Raw genomic sequence first — 18,068 nt, forward strand, 5'->3', positions numbered from 1 at the left:
CTCCTGGCCACCTCACCTACCAAGGAGACAGAGGTGCTGGGTCACCAGCAGCTACCCCCAAACCCCATCTCAAGTGTGTTTTCTGGGTTCCACACAGTGACAGTCAAGATTTTGCCTTTTTTTTTTTTTTTTTTTTTTTCAGACAGAGTCTTGCTCTGGAGTGCAGTGGCATAATCGTGGCTCACTGTTACCTCTGTGTCCCAGGCTCAAGCGATCCTCACACCTCAGCCTCCCAAGTAGCTGGGATTATAGGCATGTGCCACCACACCCAAATAATTTTTGTATTTTTAGTAGACACGGGGTTTCACCATGTTGACCAGGCTGGTCTCGAACTCCTGACCTCAAGTGATCCACCCACCTCAGCCTCCCAAAATGCTGGGATTACAGGCTATAAAGAGGGGAAAAACAGTTCAGTGGTTCTTCAGTAAGTTCATTGTGGAGCTACCGTATGACCCAGCAATTCCGCTCCTAGGTATATTCCCAGAAGAATGGAAGACATGTTCACTTGTAGATTTGCATATCCATGTAAATAGCAGCACTGCTCACAATAGCTAAAAGGTGGACACAGGCCAGGCGCAGTGGCTCATGCCTGTAATCCCAGCACTTTGAGAGGCTGAGGCAGGCCGATCACGAGGTCAGGAGTTCAAGACCTGCCTGACCAACAGGGTGAAACCCCGTCTCTATTAAAAACACAAAAATTAGGCCAGGTGCGGTGGCTCACACCTGTCATCCCAGCACTTTGGGAGGCCGAAGTGGGTGGATCATGAGGTCAGGAGATCGAGACCATCCTGGCTAACATGGTGAAACCCTGTCTCTACTAAAAATACAAAAAATTAGCCAGGTGTGGTGGCTGGCGCCTGTACTTCCAGCTACTTGGGAGGCTGAGGCAGGAGGATGGCGTGAACCTGGGAGGCGGAGCTTGCAGTGAGCCGAGATCGCGGCACTGCACTCCAGCCTGGGCAACACAGCAAGACTCCGTCTCAAAAAAAAACAAAAATTAGCCGGGCGTGGTGGTACACGCCTGTAATATCAGCTACTCAGGAGGCTGACACAGGAGAATCGCTTGAACCCGGGAGACCGAGGTTGCAGTGAGCGGAAATCGTGCCATTGCACTCGAGCCTGGGCGACAGAGTGAGACTCCGTCTCAAAAAAAAAAAGAAAAAATGGACACAGCCCACACGTCCATCTACGGATGAAGGGATAAACTGAGGTCTATCCTTCAATAGAATATTCACCCTTAGGGAGGAAGGCCAAGTGCAGTGGCTCATGCCTGTCATCCCAACTACTTAGGAGGCTGAGGCAGGAGGATCACTTGAGCCTGGGAGTTGAAGGCAGCAGTGAGCTATGATCTCACCACTGCACTCCAGCCTGGGTGACAAAGCCAGATCCCAACTCTTAAAAAGGAATGAAGCACTGATCCAGGAAACTACAAGAATGAGCCTGAAAATAAGTGAACAAAGCGAGACACAAAAGGCTACATCTTGAATTGTCCCACTTACATGAAATGTCCCAAACAGGCAAATCCATGGGGGGAGAAAGCAGATGAGTGATTGCCAGGGGCTGAGGGAGCGGGAATGGGGTTTCTTTTCAAGGGGGATGAAAATGTCCTGGAGTCAGAAGTGATTGTACAACATTGTGCTTATACTGAACTGTGCACTTTAAAATGGTGCATTAGGCCGGGCGTGGTGGCTCACAACTGTAATCCCAGAACTTTGGGGGGCCAAGGCCGGTGGATCACTTGAGGCCAGGAGTTCGAGACCAGCATGGCCAAATATGGCAAAACCCCAACTCTACTAAAAATACAAAAATTAGCCGGGTATGGTGGTGAGTGCCTGTAATCCCAGACACTTGGGAGGCTGAGGCAGGAGAATCACTTGAACCTGGGAGGCGGAGGTTGCAGTGAGCCAAGATGGTGCCATTGCATGTCAGCCTGGGTGACAGAGTGAGACATGGTCTCAAAAAATAATTAAAATAAAATGGTGAATTTTAGCACCACCACCCCTCCCCGCCCAAACATGCAGAGAGAAATTTCATTAAAAAGTCCTAACTTAGCATCTTGAAAAATCAGGAATTGGGGCAGTGGAAGCCGCACGCATGAGATGGAAAGACTGAGTAGTCTGGCGTTTCCCAAGCTGCCAGGAAGGCCCCGCCCTCATTGTTTCTGGAGGGGGAGGGAGGGGCTGGAGGATGAACGAGGCCCAGATCTCTGAGGGATAAGGGTAGCTCTTTCCTTTCTGGGCTTCCCTTTCACAGCCAATCCCCGGCCTCTGTTCAGGGCTGGGGATTGGCTGTTCCAGCTTCCAGGGCACACATCCTTGAGCCCCACCTAGGGAACCTGGTTTCTCTGGCTGTCTGCCCACCTCAGGCAGTAATTGACTTCTGCCCTTGGTTTTGTTTTATTTTTTATTTTATTTTTTTTTTTTTTTGAGATGGAGTCTCCCTCTGTCACCCAGGCTGGAGTGCAGTGGCGTGATCTCGGCTCACTACAACCTCCGCCTCCCGGGTTCAAGTGATTATCCTGCCTCAGCATCCCAAGTAACTGGGACTATAGGCACACACCACCACACTCGGGTAATTTTTTTTTAGTAGAGATGGGGTTTCACCATGTTGGCCAGGCTGGTCTCGAACTCCTGACCTCTGGTGATCTGCCCACCTCGGCCTCCCGAAGTGCTGGGATTACAGATGTGAGACACTGGGCGTGGGCTGTTTTTTGTTTTGTTTTGTTTTTTGTTTTTTTGTTTTGGGAGATGGGGTCTCACTATGTTGTCCAGGCTGGTCTCAAACACTTCTACCTCAAGCGATCTTCCTGCCTTGGCCTCCCAAAGTGCTGGGATTACAGGCATGAGCCACCCAGCTGACTTAAGGCCTTTCAGGTAGGGCCACTTGGCTCATTCAGTATTTTTTTTTTTTCAGAGCAGGAATGAAAGTTTATTAAAAAGCCTTAAAACAATAAGGAAAGGAAAGAAGGAAAGTATAACTTAGAAGAGGGCCAGGCGGGTAACTTGAGAAACCAAGTTCTCCTTGTTCAGTACTTATTGTGATTACTTTTATATTTTTTTAGAGACAGCGTCTTGCTGTGTCGCGACTGCAGTGGTGAGATCATAAGTCACTGCAAACTCAAACTCCTACACTCAAGTGATCCTCCCACCTCAGCCTCCCTAGTAGTTGAAACCACAGGCATGCACCACCACGCCCAGCTAATTTTTTTATTTTCTGTAGAGACAGGGTCTCCCTATGTTGCCCAGACTGATTTTGGCCTCAAGCCATCGTCCCACTTCAGCCTCCCAAACTGCTGGGATTGTAGACATAAGCCACCACACCCAGCTATTGTGACTACTTCATGCCAACCTCTCTTCTAGGCAGAACTAAGAACTAACATTCAGGCTGGCCGTGATGGTTCACGCCTGTAATCCCAGCACTTTGGGTGGCTGAGGCAGGTGGATCACTTGAGGTCAGGACTTCAAGACCAGCCTGGCCAACATGGTGAAACCCTGTCTCTACTAAAAATACAAAAATTGGCCGGCATTGTGGCACACACCTATAATCCCAGCTACTCAGGAGGCTGAGGCAGGAGAATCGCTTGAACCCAGGAGGCAGAGGTTGCAGTGAGCTGAGATCATGCTACTGCACTCCACCTGGGCGGCAGAGCAAGACTCTGTCTCAAAAACACAAAACAAAACAAACCTGACATTCCAGTGACAACAGAAAAAAGGGACAACACCAAGTTTGTATCCCCTTCCCATCCAGGCCACAGCCCTCCCTGCCTTTGTGCCCACAGTTCCTTCCCCCGAGACATCACCTCAGAGAAGCCTTCTTTGTCCCCTGCCCCCAGAAGTGGCCTGTTTGATTGTCTTCTTAGCCAGGGTCACTTTCTGTGACTTTCCTCTGTTTCTACTTTGCTTCTCAAGGACCCGACTCTGTTCAGGGCTGTGTCTCAAGCACCTAGAACAGCTCACAATAGGCACTCGATGAGCAGGTGTTTATTGAATGAAGGAACGGTTCCTTCTAAAACCTTTTGTTTCAGTGAATGAGTTATGATTATTCAATGGTTCATTCAGCCCCTTAGCTATAAACAATACACCCTTCCTAAACAATACACCCTTTCCGGAGTACCTGATTCATATCATTGTCTTTGAACTATTTTACAACTCTGTAAGTTGTGAAAACTGATAGCAATACAAAATAGTTCTTATCTACAGACATGCAAATGTCATATCCTGTCCAGCCTAGAGGTTTAGTTGACAACGCTTATTCCTCTGTGGAAAACCGAATTTGCCTACATTCACACCTTTGCTTCAATAGCTTGATTTCTAAAGTGTCTTTTTCAAGGTCAGGCACCCTGGCTCACACCTGCAGTCCCAGCACTTTGTGTGTGTCTGTGTGTGGTTTTTGTTAATGATGATGATGTTTTTTAGATCGTCTCCCTCTGTCACCCAGGCTGGAGTGCAATGGCATGATCTCAGCTCAGGGCAACCTCCGCCTCCTGGGTTCAAGAGATTTTCCTGCCCCAGCCTCCCGAGTAGCTAGGACTACAGGCGTGCGCCACCACACCCGCCTAATTTTTGTATTTTTAGTAGAGATGGGGATTCACCATGTTGCCCAGACTGGTCTCGAACTCCTGACCTCAAGTGATCCGCCTACCTTGGCTTCCCAAAGTGTGGGATTACAGGTGTGAGCCACTGCACCCAGCCTAATCCCAGCACTTTGGGAGGCGGAGGTGGGCAGATTGCTCGAGGCCAGGAGTTCAAGACCAGCCTGGGCAACATAGCAAGACCCTATCTCTGCAAAACATTTTTAAAAATTAGCTGGGTGTGGTGGGGCATGCCTGGAGTCCCAGCTACTCCAGAGACTGAACTGGGAGGGTCACTTGAGCACGGGAGGTTGGGGCTGCAATGAGCCCAAATCGCACCACTGCACTCCAGCTTGGGCGATGCAGCAAGGCCCCATCTCAAAAACAAAAGTGTCTTTTTCAGACTCTCTTGAACATAACATCTGCCTGTTTCCCACATCAGTGAAATTAAGAGAAAAACAAGGCTAGGTGTGGTGGCTCACATCTGTAATCCCAGCACTTTGGGAGGCCAAGGCAGGCAGATCACCTGAGGTTAGGAGTTCGAGACCAACCTGGCCAACATGGTGAAACCCCGTCTCTACTAAAAATAAATAAATTAGCCGGGCGTGGTGGCAGGCACCTATAGTCCCAGCTACTCATGAGGCTGAGGCAGAAGAATCGCTTGAACCCGGGAAACGAAAGTTGCAGTAAGCCAAGATCGCGCCATTGCACTCCAGCCTGGGCAACAGAGCAAGCTCTGTCTCAAAAAAAAAAAAGAAAGAAAAAAAGAAGAGACAAAAAAACACAAAAAAGAAACAAAAAAAATTTCTGACCTGGCGAACAGGAAGAAAAAAACATTTTAGCACCCATTCATCTTTATATGTTAAGGGAGTGGTGATTTTGCCACCTTCAAAAAATTAGCTTCCGGTCTTTCTATCTGGAATCAGAAAGGCAAGGGCCAGGACGGGGTGGGCTCTGGGCCAGGACGGGGTGGGCTCTGGGTGCCATCTGGCACCGGAGTTGGACACCAGGAGGCGCCTCTCACCGGGGCTAAATCCACCCGCAGGCTGGTGGCGTCTCGACCAGCCCAGGAATCCTGCATTCTGGCTCCCTTTGTGCCTCTGACGCCAGCCCCTTCGAGGAGCACCCCAGGGGCAAGGAAGGGCTTTCAGGCACTGCAGGTATGGGGTCTGGAATGTGCACTCACCCATTCCCCCTTCACCTCTCCCCTCAGGCCTCCCCAAACAGCCTCATTTTCCCCTTCACTTTCCTGGGTGACTTTCCCCTCCTGCACTCCCCCAAGCCCTGATTAGTGCTGGAGCCAGGAGCCCCAGACTCCGGAAGAACCCACACCTTGAGTTCTTTGCCAGGTTCTGCCACTTTTTGACTGTGTGACCTTCAAGTCCTTTCACCTTTCTGAGTCTCAGCCTGGGGCCGTGGCTCATGCCTGTAATCTCAGCACTTTGGGAGGCTGAGGCCAGCAGATCACTTGAGGTCAGGAGTTCAACACCAGCCTGGCCAACATGAAGAAACCTCGTCTCTACCAAAAGTACAAAAATTAGCCGAGTGTGGTGGTGCGCGCCTGTAATCCCACCTACTCGGGAGGCTGAGGCAGGAGAATCGCTTGAACCCGGGAGGCGGAGGTTGTAGTGAGCCGAGATCACGTCACTGCACCCCACCCCAGCCTGGGCGACTGAGTGAGACTCTGTCTCAAAAAACAAAACAAAACAAAACAAAACAAAACAAAACAAACGGGAGGCTGAGACAGAAGAATCGCTTGAACCTGGGAGGTGAAGGTTGTAGTGAGCCGAGATCATGTCACTGCACCCCACCCCAGCCTGGGCAACTGAGACTCTGTCTCAAAAAAAAAAAAAAAAAAATTAAAACCTTTCTAAGCCTCAGTTTCTCTGTCTGTTACATTGGGATCCCCACTCCCCTCAGTGTGAGTTCAGGAGCCTAAGAATAAGGGACATACCAATTTTTTTTTTTTTTTTTTTTTTTTTTTTTTTTTGAGATGGAGTCTCGCTCTGTCGCCCAGGCTGGAGTGCAGTGGTGCGATCTGGGCTCACTGCAAGCTCCGCCTCCCGGTTCACACCATTCTCCTGCCTCAGCCTCCGGAGTGGCTGGGACTACAGGCACCCGCCACCATGCCCGGCTAATTTTTTGTGTTTTTTAGTAGAGACGGGGTTTCACCGTGTTAGCCAGGATGGTCTCAACTCCTGACCTCATGATCCGCCCGCCTCGGCCTCCCAAAGTGCTGGGATTACGGGCGTGAGCCACCGCGCCCGGCGGGACATACCAATGTGACTAGGAGCTGCGCTTGTGTGCTGGGGGCAGAGCAGTGGGAACCCAAGTCCTGCCATCCCCCGTCCTCTCTGTCCCTCCCTAGCTCCCCTCTCCCAGGGACAAAGGCGTCATTAAATGTGGCTTTTCCTGACAGTTATTGGCCGGGCGCTGTGGCTCACGCCTATAATCCCAGCACTTTGGGAGGCCGAGGCAGGTGGATCACCTGAGGTCAGGAATTCAAGACCAGCCTGGCCAATATGGCGAAACCCCATCTCTACTAAAAATACAAAAATTAGCCAGGCGTGGTGGCGGGCGCCTGTAGTCCCAGCTACTCGGGAGGCTGAGGCAGGAGAATCGCTTGAACCTGGGAGGCAAAGGTTGTAGTGAGCCGAGATCACGTCACTGCACCCCACCCCAGCCTGGACAACTGAGTGAGAGACTGTCTCAAAAAAAAAAAAAAAAAAATTAAAACCTTTCTGAGCCTCAGGTTCTCTGTCTGTTACATTGGGATCCCCACTCCCCCTCAGTGTGAATTCAGGAGCCTAAGGATAAGGGACATACCAATTTCTTTTTTTTTTTTTTTTTTTTTTTTTGAGACGGAGTCTTGCTCTGTCGCCCAGGCTGGAGTGTAGTGGCGCCATCTCGACTCACTGCAAGCTCCGCCTCCCGGGTTCACACCATTCTTCTGCCTCAGCCTCCCGAGTAGCTGGGACCACAGGCGCCCGCCACCATGCCCAGCTAATTTTGTCTTTTTTAGTAGAGACGGGGTTTCACCATGTTAGCCAGGATGGTCTCGATCTCCTGACCTCGTGATCCGCCCGCCTTGGCTGGCGGCGGGGATTACAGTGCTGGGATTACAGGCGTGTAATCCCATTACAGGGAGGCTGAGGCAGGAGAATCCAGCTTGAACCCAGGAGGTTCAAGCTGCTTGAACTCCTGCTTGAACCCAGGAGGCAGAGGTTGCAGTGAGTCAAGATCCGCCACTGCACTCCAGCCTGGGCAACAGAGCAAGCGAGACTCCGTCTCAAAAAAAAAAATACTTTGGGAGGCTGAGGCGAGCGGATCACCTGAGGTTAGGAGTTTGAGACCTGCCTGACCAACATGGAGAAACCCTGCCTCTACTAAAAATACAAAATAAGCCTGGCGTGGTGGCGCATGCCTGTAATCCCAGCCACTCAGGAGGCTGAGGCAGGAGAATCACTTGAACCCAGGAGGTGGAGGTTTCGGTGAGCCAACATCGCGCCATTGCACTCCAGCCTGGCCTGGGCAACAAGAGCGAAACTCCGTCTCAAAAAAAACAACAACAACAACAAAAAACACAGTTATTCTTGCCTAATCCTTTCTCTCCTGCCTCCACCTTCCCCCGCCTCGACCTGGCACGACCACTTCTTCTGGCAGGGCCCTGACACTTTGCCCATGAACTTCTGTTTCAAAAAGAAAGAAAAGAAATGCAAAAAGGAAATCTTGCCAGCTGCGCATGCCGGAGGGGCTGCGTCGTCGCGACCAGGAAGCAAGCGAAGCCTACCCAGCTGGTTTCCTGCCTGAGTCAGCGGTGGCTGGGGGTGCTGCAGGGGGCTGGCAGAAGGGAGGGACCCTCAGAAAGCTAGGGTGGAGATATCCACGAGCTGGGGGTCCTTGTCTCCACCTTCATCTGAGCCCCCAGGGTAGCCCCATCTTCCACGGGTTGAGAGCACACGTGGTTTGGGGTCAGGAGCTGTACATGCCTAGACAGTGAGCTCACGCTGGGCGCGGGCAGGATCAATCTGGCTTCCATTTCCCCAAAGCCCAAGCTTGCTGGCTTTACTGAGAAGGAAGGACGCAGGTGGTTGGAACTACCCCCATCAAACTCCTTTTTTTCCTCTTTTTTTTTTAGACAAGAGTCTTGCTATATTGTCCAGGCTGGTCTTGAACTCCGAGGCATAAGCGATCCTACCTCCTCTGCCTTTCAAGTAGATGGGACTGGCTGGGCACAGCCCCTCACACCTGTAATCCCAGCACTTTGGGAAGCCAAGGTGGAAGGATCGATCGCTTGAGCCCAGGAGCTCAAGATCAGCCTGGCCAACATAGTGAGACCCCATCTCTTTTAAAAAAATTGTTTTAAAAAATTAGCCAGGCATAGTGCTACACGCCTGCAGTCTCAGCTACTCACGAGGCTGAGGCAGGTGGACCACTTGAGCCCGGGAGGTTGAAGCTGCAGCGAGTCGTGATCACGCCATTGCACTTCAACCCACGCAACAGAGCAAGACCCTGTCTCAAAACAAAACAAAACCAAAATGAAGGCCGGGCGCGGTGGCTCACACCTGTAATCCCAGCACTTTGGGAGGCAGAGATGGGCGGATCATGAGGTCGGAGATCCAGATCATCCTGGCTAACACGGTGAAACCTCGTCTCTACTAAAAATACAAAAAATTAGCCGGAAGTCGTGGAGGGGGCCTGTAGTTCCAGCGACTTGGGAGGCTGAGGCAGGAGAATGGCGTGAACCCGGGAGGCAGAGCTTGCAGTGAGCCGAGATCGCGTCACTGCACTCCAGCCTGGGCAACAGAGCGAGACTCCGTCTCAGAAAAAAAGAAAAAAAAAAGAAACCCACGTAGATGGAGCTACAGGCACGCACCACCATGCCCAGCTCTCCCTTCCTAAAAATTGCTAGGAAGCGGAGGCAGGCAATAAGCCTGGAGATTTGATCCTGAGGACAGCCCCAACCTCCCACATTGTCCCAGGCAGGACTACTGGGTGGCCTTGGGCAGCTTTCCAACCCCTCTGGACCTCATTTCCCTCGCTTGTAAAATCAGAGGAGGTGAGCAGAATATTCTTGTTTTCCAAATTCTGTGCAGACCCTACCCTTTCCAGCTGTGGACCTTGAACAAGCCACATGACCATTCCATGCCTTAGTCTTCTCATCTGAGAGATGGGCTTGATGTTAAATATTAGAGGCCGGGCGCGGTGGCTCACACCTGTAATCCCAGCACTTTGGGAGGCGGAGGAGCGTGGATGACCTGATGTCAGGAGTTCGAGACCAGCCTGGCCAACATGGTGAAACCCCATCTCTACTAAAAATACAAAAATTAGCCGGGTTTGCCCTGTGATCCCAGCTACTCAGGAGGCTGAGGCAGGAGAATAGCTTGAACCCGGGAGGCGGAGGCTGTAGTGAGCTGAGATCGCTCCACTGCACTCCAGCCTGAGCAACAGAGCAAGACACTCTCTCTGTCTGTCTCTCTCTCTATATATATATATGTTAGTATCTATTGTTAGAGAATTAAATAAGACATTCTCACCCTCTGATACCCCATTCTGTGTTCCTCCTAAAGTCTACCCACTGGCCTAGAGTGACTTCTCTGATTCAGCATTACAGGACGTACATTGGAGCCCTTTCAAAGCTAGACTTAGCCGACATAGCCACGTATCAGATGCTGAAGAGGGCTGCTGGGAAAAGCCAGCCCTGAGGTCCTGTTTGCAAGGGGAGCACCAGAAAGACATGCTTTTCATTTTTGTTCTGTCTTGTTTTGTTTTTTCTTGAGACAGGGTCTGGTTCTGTCGCCCAGACTGGAGTGCAGTGGCGCAATCATGGCTCACTGCAGCCTCAGCCTTCTAGGCTCAAGCAATCCTCCCACCACAGCTTCCTGAGTAGCTGGGACTACAGATGCGCACCACCACACCCGGTTAATTAAAAAAAAAAAATTTAGGCCAGGCACAGTGGCTCACACCTGTAATCCCAGCACTTTGGGAGGCCGAGGCAGGCAGATAATCTGAGGTCAGGAGTTTGAGACCAGCCTGGCCAACATGGTGAAACCACGTCTCTAGTAAAAATACAAAAGTTAGCTGGGTATAGTGGCGCTCGTCTATAGTCCCAGTTACTCGGGAGGCTGAAACAGGAGAATTGCTTGACCCTAGGATGTGGAGCTTGCAGTGACCTGAGACTCGCCACCGCACTCCAGCCTGGGCAACAGAGCAAGACTCCATTTCAAAATAAATAAATAAACAAATAAATAGGCCAGGTGCAGTGGCTCACGCCTGTAATCCCAGCACTTTGGGAGGCCGAGGTGGGTGGATCACAACGTCAGGAGTTCGAGACCAGCCTGGCTAACACGGTGAAACACCGTCTCTATTAAAAATACAAAAAAATTAGCCCGGTGTGGTGGCACATGCCTGTAAACCCAGCTACTCGGGAGGCTGAGGCAGGAGAATAACTTAAACCCGGGAGGCAGAGGTTGCAGTGAGCCAAGATCGCACCACTGCACTCCAGCCTGGGCTACGCAGCAAGACTCCATCTCAAAAATTAAAAAAAAATAAATAAATAAACATCAAATAAATTTTTAGAAATGGGGGAGGGGGGTCTCGCTATATTGCCCAGCCTGGTCTTGAACTCCTGGACTCAAGCAATCCTCCCACTTCAGCTTCCCCAAGTGCTGGGATTACAGGTGTGAGCCACTGCAGCCGGCCATCCTTTGCTTGAACTCCTCCCTGTGTCTCCTCTGACCCCAGTTACTCCTTCCCCATAGGTCTAAATCCTTTGCAAGGAGATACCCCAGTAAGTCTAGGGCTCCAAAGCAGCCCCCAGTTGACTTCCACTAGTCCAGCTCCTACTGCTGGGTGACCTCAAGCAAGTGGCTCAGTCTCTCCAAGCCTCAGTTTCCTCCTCTAAGAAATGGAAGTGACAGTCCCCACTTTGCAACACTGTTTGACGGCTTATACTTCAGCATTTATCTCCATAGCTACGGGCATTGCATGAGCACTCAACACATTATTATTATTGCTATTTCTGTTGCTATCACTGTGGCAGGCTGTGGTTTCTCAAGACGGGCACTGTCTAACAGAAATACAACTCAAGCCGGATGTGGTGGCTCACGCCTGTAATCCCAGCAATCTGGGAGGCTGAGGCGGAAGGATTGCTTGAACTCAGGAATTCAAGACCATGGGCAACACAACAAGACTTCCTCTCTATCAAAATTCAAAAAAATTGGCCAGGCATGCTGGCTCACACCTGTAATCCTCACACTTTGGGAAGCAGAAGCAGGCAAATCACCTGAGGTCGGGAGTTCCAGACCAGCCTGACCAACATGGAGAAACCCCGTCTCTACTAAAAATACAAAAATTAGAAGGGCATGGTGGCGGGTGCCTGTAATCCCAGCTACTTGGGAGGCGAGGCAGGAGAATCGCTTGAACCCGGGAGGTGGAGGCTGCGGTGAGCCGAGATCACGCCATTGCACTCCAGCCTGGGCAACAAAAGCGAAACTCCGTCTCAAAAAAAAAAAAAAAAAATTAACCAGGGATGGTGGCTCACGCCTGTAATCCCAGGACTTTGGGAGGCCAAGGCAGGTGGATCACTTGAGGTCAGGAGTTTGAGACCAGCCTGGCCAACATGGTAAAACCCCATCTCTATTAAAAATGTAAAAATTGGCCGGGTGTGGTGACGCACACCTATAGTCCCAGCTACTTGGGAGGCTGAGGCAGGAGACTTGCTTGAACCCAAGGTTCAAGTGAGGTTGCAGTGAGCCGAGATCGTGCCACTGCATTCTAGCCTGGTGACAGAGCGAGACTCTGTCTCAAAAAAAAAAACAAAAAAGGAAAAAAAGAAAGAAATACAACTTGAGACACATATATACTTTTATTTATTTATTTATTTACTTATTTATTTTTGAGATAGCATCTCACTGTGTTGCCTAGCCCAGTCACAAACTCCTGGGCTCAAGTGCTGCTCTCCGCTCAGCCTCCCAAAGTGCTGTGTTTACAGGCACCAACCACTGTGCCCTGCCACATATGTTATTTTATTTTATTTTACTTTATTTATTTATTTTATATATATATATATTTTTTTTTGAGATGGAGTCTCACTCTTTCACCCAGGCTGGAGTGCAGTGGTGCGATCTTGGCTCACTGCAACCTCTGCCTCCCAGGTTCAAGCTATTCTCCTCCCTCAGCCTCCCACGTAGCTGGGATTACAGGCACGCACCACCACGCCTGGCTAATTTTTTGTATTTTTAGTAGAGACAGGTTTCACCATGTTGGCCAAGCTGGTCTTTTTTTTTTTTTTTTTCTTTTTTTGAGACGGAGTCTCGTTCTGTCGCCCAGGCTGGAGTGCAACACTGTGATCTCAGCTTACTTCAACCTCCGCCTCCCAGGTTCAAGACATTCTCCTGCCTCAGCCTCCCGAGTAGCTGGGATTACAGGCACCCGCCACCAGGCCCAGCTAATTTTTTGTATTTTTAGTAGAGACGGGGTTTCACTATGTTGGCCAGGCTGGTCTCAAACTCCTGACCTTGCGATCCGCCCTCCTCGGCCTCCCAAAGTGCTGGGATTACAGGAGTGAGCCACTGCGCCCCGCCTAAGCTGGTCTTAAACTCCTGACCTCAGATGATCTGCCCGCCTCGGCCTTCCAAAGTGCTGGGATTACAGCCCTGAGCCACTGTACCCAGCCTACATACGTAATTTAAATGTCCTGAAACCATGTAAAAGAAAATATATGAAATCAATTTTAATAATGTATTTTATTAAACCAAATTTATCTAAAATATAAGTTCAACATGTTAACAACACTAAACATTTGCTTTCTTTTGTTCTGTCTTTTTTTTTTTTTTTTTTTTTGAGACAGAGTCTCACTTTGTTGCCCAGGCTGGAGTGCCGTGGTGCAATCTTGGCTCACTGCAAACTCCGCCTCCTGGGTTCAAGTGATTCTCCTGCCTCAGCCTCCCAAGCAGCTGGGATTACAGGCGCCCGCCACCATGCCCAGCTGATTTTTGTTTTGTTTTGTTTTGTTTTGTTTTGTTTTTTGAGGCGGAGTCTTGCTCTATTGCCCAGGCTGGAGTGCAGTGGCGCAATCTCAGCTCACTGCAAGCTCCACCTCCCGGGTTCACGCCATTCTCCTGCCTCAGCCTCCCGAGTAGCTGGGACTACAGGTGCCCGCCCCCACGCCAGGCTAATTTTTTTGTATTTTTAATAAAGACGGGGTTTCACCGTGTTAACCAGGATGGTCTGCATCTCCTGACCTCATGATCCGCCCGCCTCGGCCTCCCGAAGTGCTGGGATTACAGGCGTGAGCCACTGTGCCCGGCCCTAATTTTTGTATTTTTAGTAGAGACGGGGTTTCACCATGTTGGCCAGGCTGGTCTTGAACTCCAGACCTCAGGTGATCCGCCTCAGTCTTCGAAAGTGCTGGGATTACAGGTGTGAGACACCTTGCCCGGCCTCGTTTTCTGTTTGTTTGTTTTCCTGAGACGGTCACACTGTCACTCCGGCTGGAGCACAGTGATACAATCATATCTCACTGTAGCCTGGACCTCTTGGGCTCGAGAGATCCTCCTGTCACAGCCTCCAGAGTAGCTGGGACTACTGGCTTGTGCCACCACGCCCAGCTGATTTTCTTATTTTTTAATAGAGATGGGTTTTCGCCATGTTGCCCATGCTGGTCTCAAACTCCTGGGCTCAAGTGATCTTCCCACCTCACCATCCCAAAGTGCTGGGATTCCAGGCGTGAACCACCGCGCCTGGCCAAAACATTCTTTTTCTTTTTTTTTTTTTTTTGGAGTCTCACTCTGTCCCCCAGGCTGGAGTGCAGTGGCGCAATCTTGGCTCACTGCAACCTCTGCCTCCCGGGTTCCCACCATTCTCCTGCTTCAGCCTCCCTAGTAGCTGGGACTACAGGCGCCTGCCACCATGCCCGGCTAATTTTTTGTATTTTTAGTAGAGAAGGGGTTTCACTGTGTTAGCCAGGATGGAAAACATTCTTAATGAAATATTTTAGGCCGGGCGTGGTGGCTCACGCCTGGAATCCCAGCACTTTGGGAGGCCAAGGCAGGCAGATCATAAGGTCAGGAGTTCGAGACCAGCCTGGCCAATATGGTGAAACCCCGTCTCTACTAAAAATGCAAAAGTTAGTCAGGCGTGGCGGTGGGTGCCTGTAGCCCCAGCTACTTGGGAGGCTGAGGCAGAATAATCACGTGAACCTGGGAGGCAGAGGTTGCAGTGAGCTGAGATCACTCCATCTCAAAAAAAAAAAAAAAAAAAAAAAATATTTTTCCTTGTTCCCTTCCTGCTATGTCTCCAAAATCCACTCTGTATTTTACCTTTCCAGCACAACCTAATTTCAGCCAGTCCCATTTCAAGGGCTCAGAGACCACTTGTGGCCATTGGTGACCATATTGGACAGTGCAGGTCTGCAGGGGAGTTTAACTAATTGAGGGGGTGGCAGGGAGAGTGGGTGAAGACTGGCCAGAGGGTGCAGCTGTGAGACTCGAAGTTTCTCCAAGAAAAAGCTAGGGCTTCCATATGGATGAGTGGATAATCACTGTTTTTTTTTTTTTTTTCTGTTGTGCCTATCATTTAACTGAATGGAGGCAAAGCATGTGTTGGTTGGTACATTCAACAAGTTCTAGGTTAAGCGCCTACCTTCCAGGTGCTGTCGGTACAGTAAAGCACAGATGGGACAAACTCCTGCCTCCTGAGGCTCACAGTGGAGAGGGAGAGATTGAAATTAAGCAACTACCAAAGGTGGATCACTTGAGGTCAGGAGTTCAAGACCAGCCTGGCCAACATGGCAAAACTCCGTCTCTACCAAAAATACAAAAATTAGCCGGGCGTGGTGGTGGGCACCTGTAATTTCAGCTATTCGGGAGGCTGAGGCAGGAGAATCACTTGACCCCGGGAGGCGCAGGTTGCAGTGAGCCGAGATCGCACCACTGCACCCCAGCCTGGACGACGAGTGAAACTCCGTCTCAGAAAAAAAAAAAAAAAAACCGCCGAAACAGATAAATAAATGGTAATGGTGAGAAGTATGAGGAAGGAAAAATGCAGGGTCCTCTGAGGACATTGGCAAGGAGCCGGGACGGGAACGGGTGATGGAAGCCATGGCCAGCTTCCAGGCCAGAGACGGTGGCCTACACAAGCTGAGTCAGAAAAAATGCTCAGAGGTGCTGGGGTTTGATTAAGTGTTAGGGTGAACCTCATGGAATTGCCATTTTAACAGGCCAAAAATGGTAAAAAAAAATTAGCAATTTCATATGACCCAAGATAGTATCTAGGGCATGGAAAGGAGGGGCGGGGTACTATACTAGTTTTGAGGCTCAAGGGATGACCTATGAACCCCCTAACCGAGCTTTGTTTCTGGAGAGGGGGTCCGCGGCCCGCATGAGCTCCCTCAGTGAGCCTGCGACCCCTCCGCCCCCACAAGAACCAAAACTTGACCCGGTGCCCAGAGAGGTTGAGTGAGTTTCTCGGGTCGCACAGCTGGGAGGGACGAGGGGCTGAGCCACTGCCAAGGGATCCCGCTGCTCCGTCTCGCTCACCGGCCGGGCTATGTTGATTGTCCCCTCGCGGCGCCCGGAAGCGACCCTCAGTAAACAAAGCCGTGTGTGGGCGCAGCCCCAGAAGCCCGGGGCGCGCAGTCCAGCCCAAGAGAGGCGGGGGAGGAATGTTGTGAATGAACCCCGGGCCCGCCCCGAAACTCCGCATAAGGCCTGGGCCGCGGGGGTCCTCCCACTCTGATTGGCCTCTGGCGCCCCGTGATTGACAGCGCCCCTCGCTGTGCGCTCTGGTTGGGTAAACCAGAAAAGACTGGCATCGCAGTCATCGAGTGAGCAGCGAGGCTTGGACACGGGTCTGGCGGCGCAGCCAATGGCGGGGGAGGGCCGAGGAGGCCGAGGGGGGCCAATGGGGACAGGCGGTGGGGGCGGGACGACGGCGGAGCTAAAGCGGCGGCTGAAGCAGCTTCATTGTTGTGAAGAGTCTTAAAGGGGCCGCATCACCCGGCCGGCCCGGCGCGGGTCGGGGGTGGGTGCGGTAGGGGTCCCGGGGCGGCCGAGCGCAGAGGACGGACGGGAAGGAGGGCAGGGGGCGCGGGAGCCGGCGAAGCGGAGCGGGCATCGGACCGAGCCCCCCAAAGAGGCCCCGCCCCGGCCCTGGCCCCGGCCGGGCCGGATGGAACCCCCCGCGGCCAAGCGGAGCCGGGGCTGCCCCGCGGGACCCGAGGAGCGCGATGCCGGGGCCGGGGCCGCGCGTGGCCGGGGCCGGCCCGAGGCGCTGCTGGACCTCAGCGCCAAGCGGGTAGCCGAGAGCTGGGCCTTCGAGCAGGTGACCGCGGGGGAAGGGGGCGGGGGCAGGGACGCACCCCCAGCACCTTCCCCACCTGTCTTCTCCTCCCCCCCAATCCCCAGACTCCAGAGCTAACCCAATCAGAGACACCCCCTGAGATTCCACCCCCAGGACCCTTAACCCTGCCTGGAAACACCCCCTCATCCTCCTGTTTCTGTCCTTCAAACCCAGTAACCCACCCCCATCCCTTCTCTGCCATCTCTGCCCCTCAGCGCCCCAGATCCCAAATCAGGACACTTCCTTCTTCTCCTACCAACCCCAGATCTCTGAGATCTGGCCCCCATGGCCCGCCTACAACCCTGGGCACCCCTCTTTTCCCACCTTATCCCCCAACGGTACCCCTCTTTTCCCACCTTATCCCCCAACGGTACCCCTCTTTTCCCACCTTATCCCCCAACGGTACCCCTCTTTTCCTACCTCATCTTTATTCGCCAATCAGGGCACCCCATTCAGTCTTCAATCCTCTCTTCAGCCCCCCGCTTGGGGACACCCTGTCTCCCTCCATCGTAGCTTCTAGAGACTCACACTACCCCATTCCTGCTCTCCAGATCCCTACCGTACACTCCAAGTAAATAACTCCCCCATCTCTCCAGATTCCAGCTCAAGACACCCCTTTTTTCCCCATTCATTCCTGCCCTCGAGCCTCCAGATTCCACCTGTTCCTTGGGGACCCCTCTCTACTCCTCCAGATTCCTCTCTCGGGGCTGCCCAGCTTCTCCTGGCTTGCCGCAGGGATTACTGAAATGCCAGGGTCCCTCCTCCTCCCCAACTCATCCCCCCGACCTATCCTATCTCTTCCCAGAGGAAAACAGCAGGGGCGGAGCCTGGGTGGTGGTCCCTGGACAGGTGCACCTAGAAGCTCTCTTCTGTGGCTTCTGGTGGCACTGCCAGGATGTCCCAGAGCTGGGGCCCTTTAAGTCCCCTTTTTCAGCTTCAGTGTGGGCCCCCAAGGAACTGGAGACATGGCCCAGACTTGAACAGGAAGCACACACGGGCTCTATCCTCTGTCCAGCTTCAGGGGGCGTTCTTTCCTGCCCCGCCTCTCTGGAGTTAGGAAGTCGGCCTGGACAGATGGGTTTGGGCCAAGTGTGGATGGGCAGGCTCTGATTCATGGACTGGAAAATCCCTCCTTAGTCATCTGCCAACTGTCCCT

General features: G+C 51.9%; 1 protein-coding gene across 5 annotated transcripts in view; it reads left to right on the plus strand.

Moving 5' to 3' along the window:
* The first annotated feature begins 16,496 nt into the window (after positions 1–16,496).
* The window catches only part of ZSWIM4 (zinc finger SWIM-type containing 4), a 39,766-nt gene continuing 38,194 nt past the window's right edge, over positions 16,497–18,068 (plus strand). For 4 of the 5 annotated variants that reach the window (XM_016935263.4, XM_024351134.3, XM_024351133.3 and 1 more), the window contains exon 1: positions 16,497–16,894. In XM_016935263.4, the coding sequence (XP_016790752.1) occupies positions 16,742–16,894 (153 nt within the window). In that variant the 5' untranslated portion in view covers positions 16,497–16,741. The remainder of the gene's footprint in view (positions 16,895–18,068) is intronic. The other variant, XM_024351136.3, reaches the window with a different exon arrangement.

The sequence above is a fragment of the Pan troglodytes genome, chromosome 20 (genome assembly GCF_028858775.2).
Source record: "Pan troglodytes isolate AG18354 chromosome 20, NHGRI_mPanTro3-v2.0_pri, whole genome shotgun sequence".
Lineage (NCBI taxonomy): Eukaryota > Metazoa > Chordata > Mammalia > Primates > Hominidae > Pan > Pan troglodytes.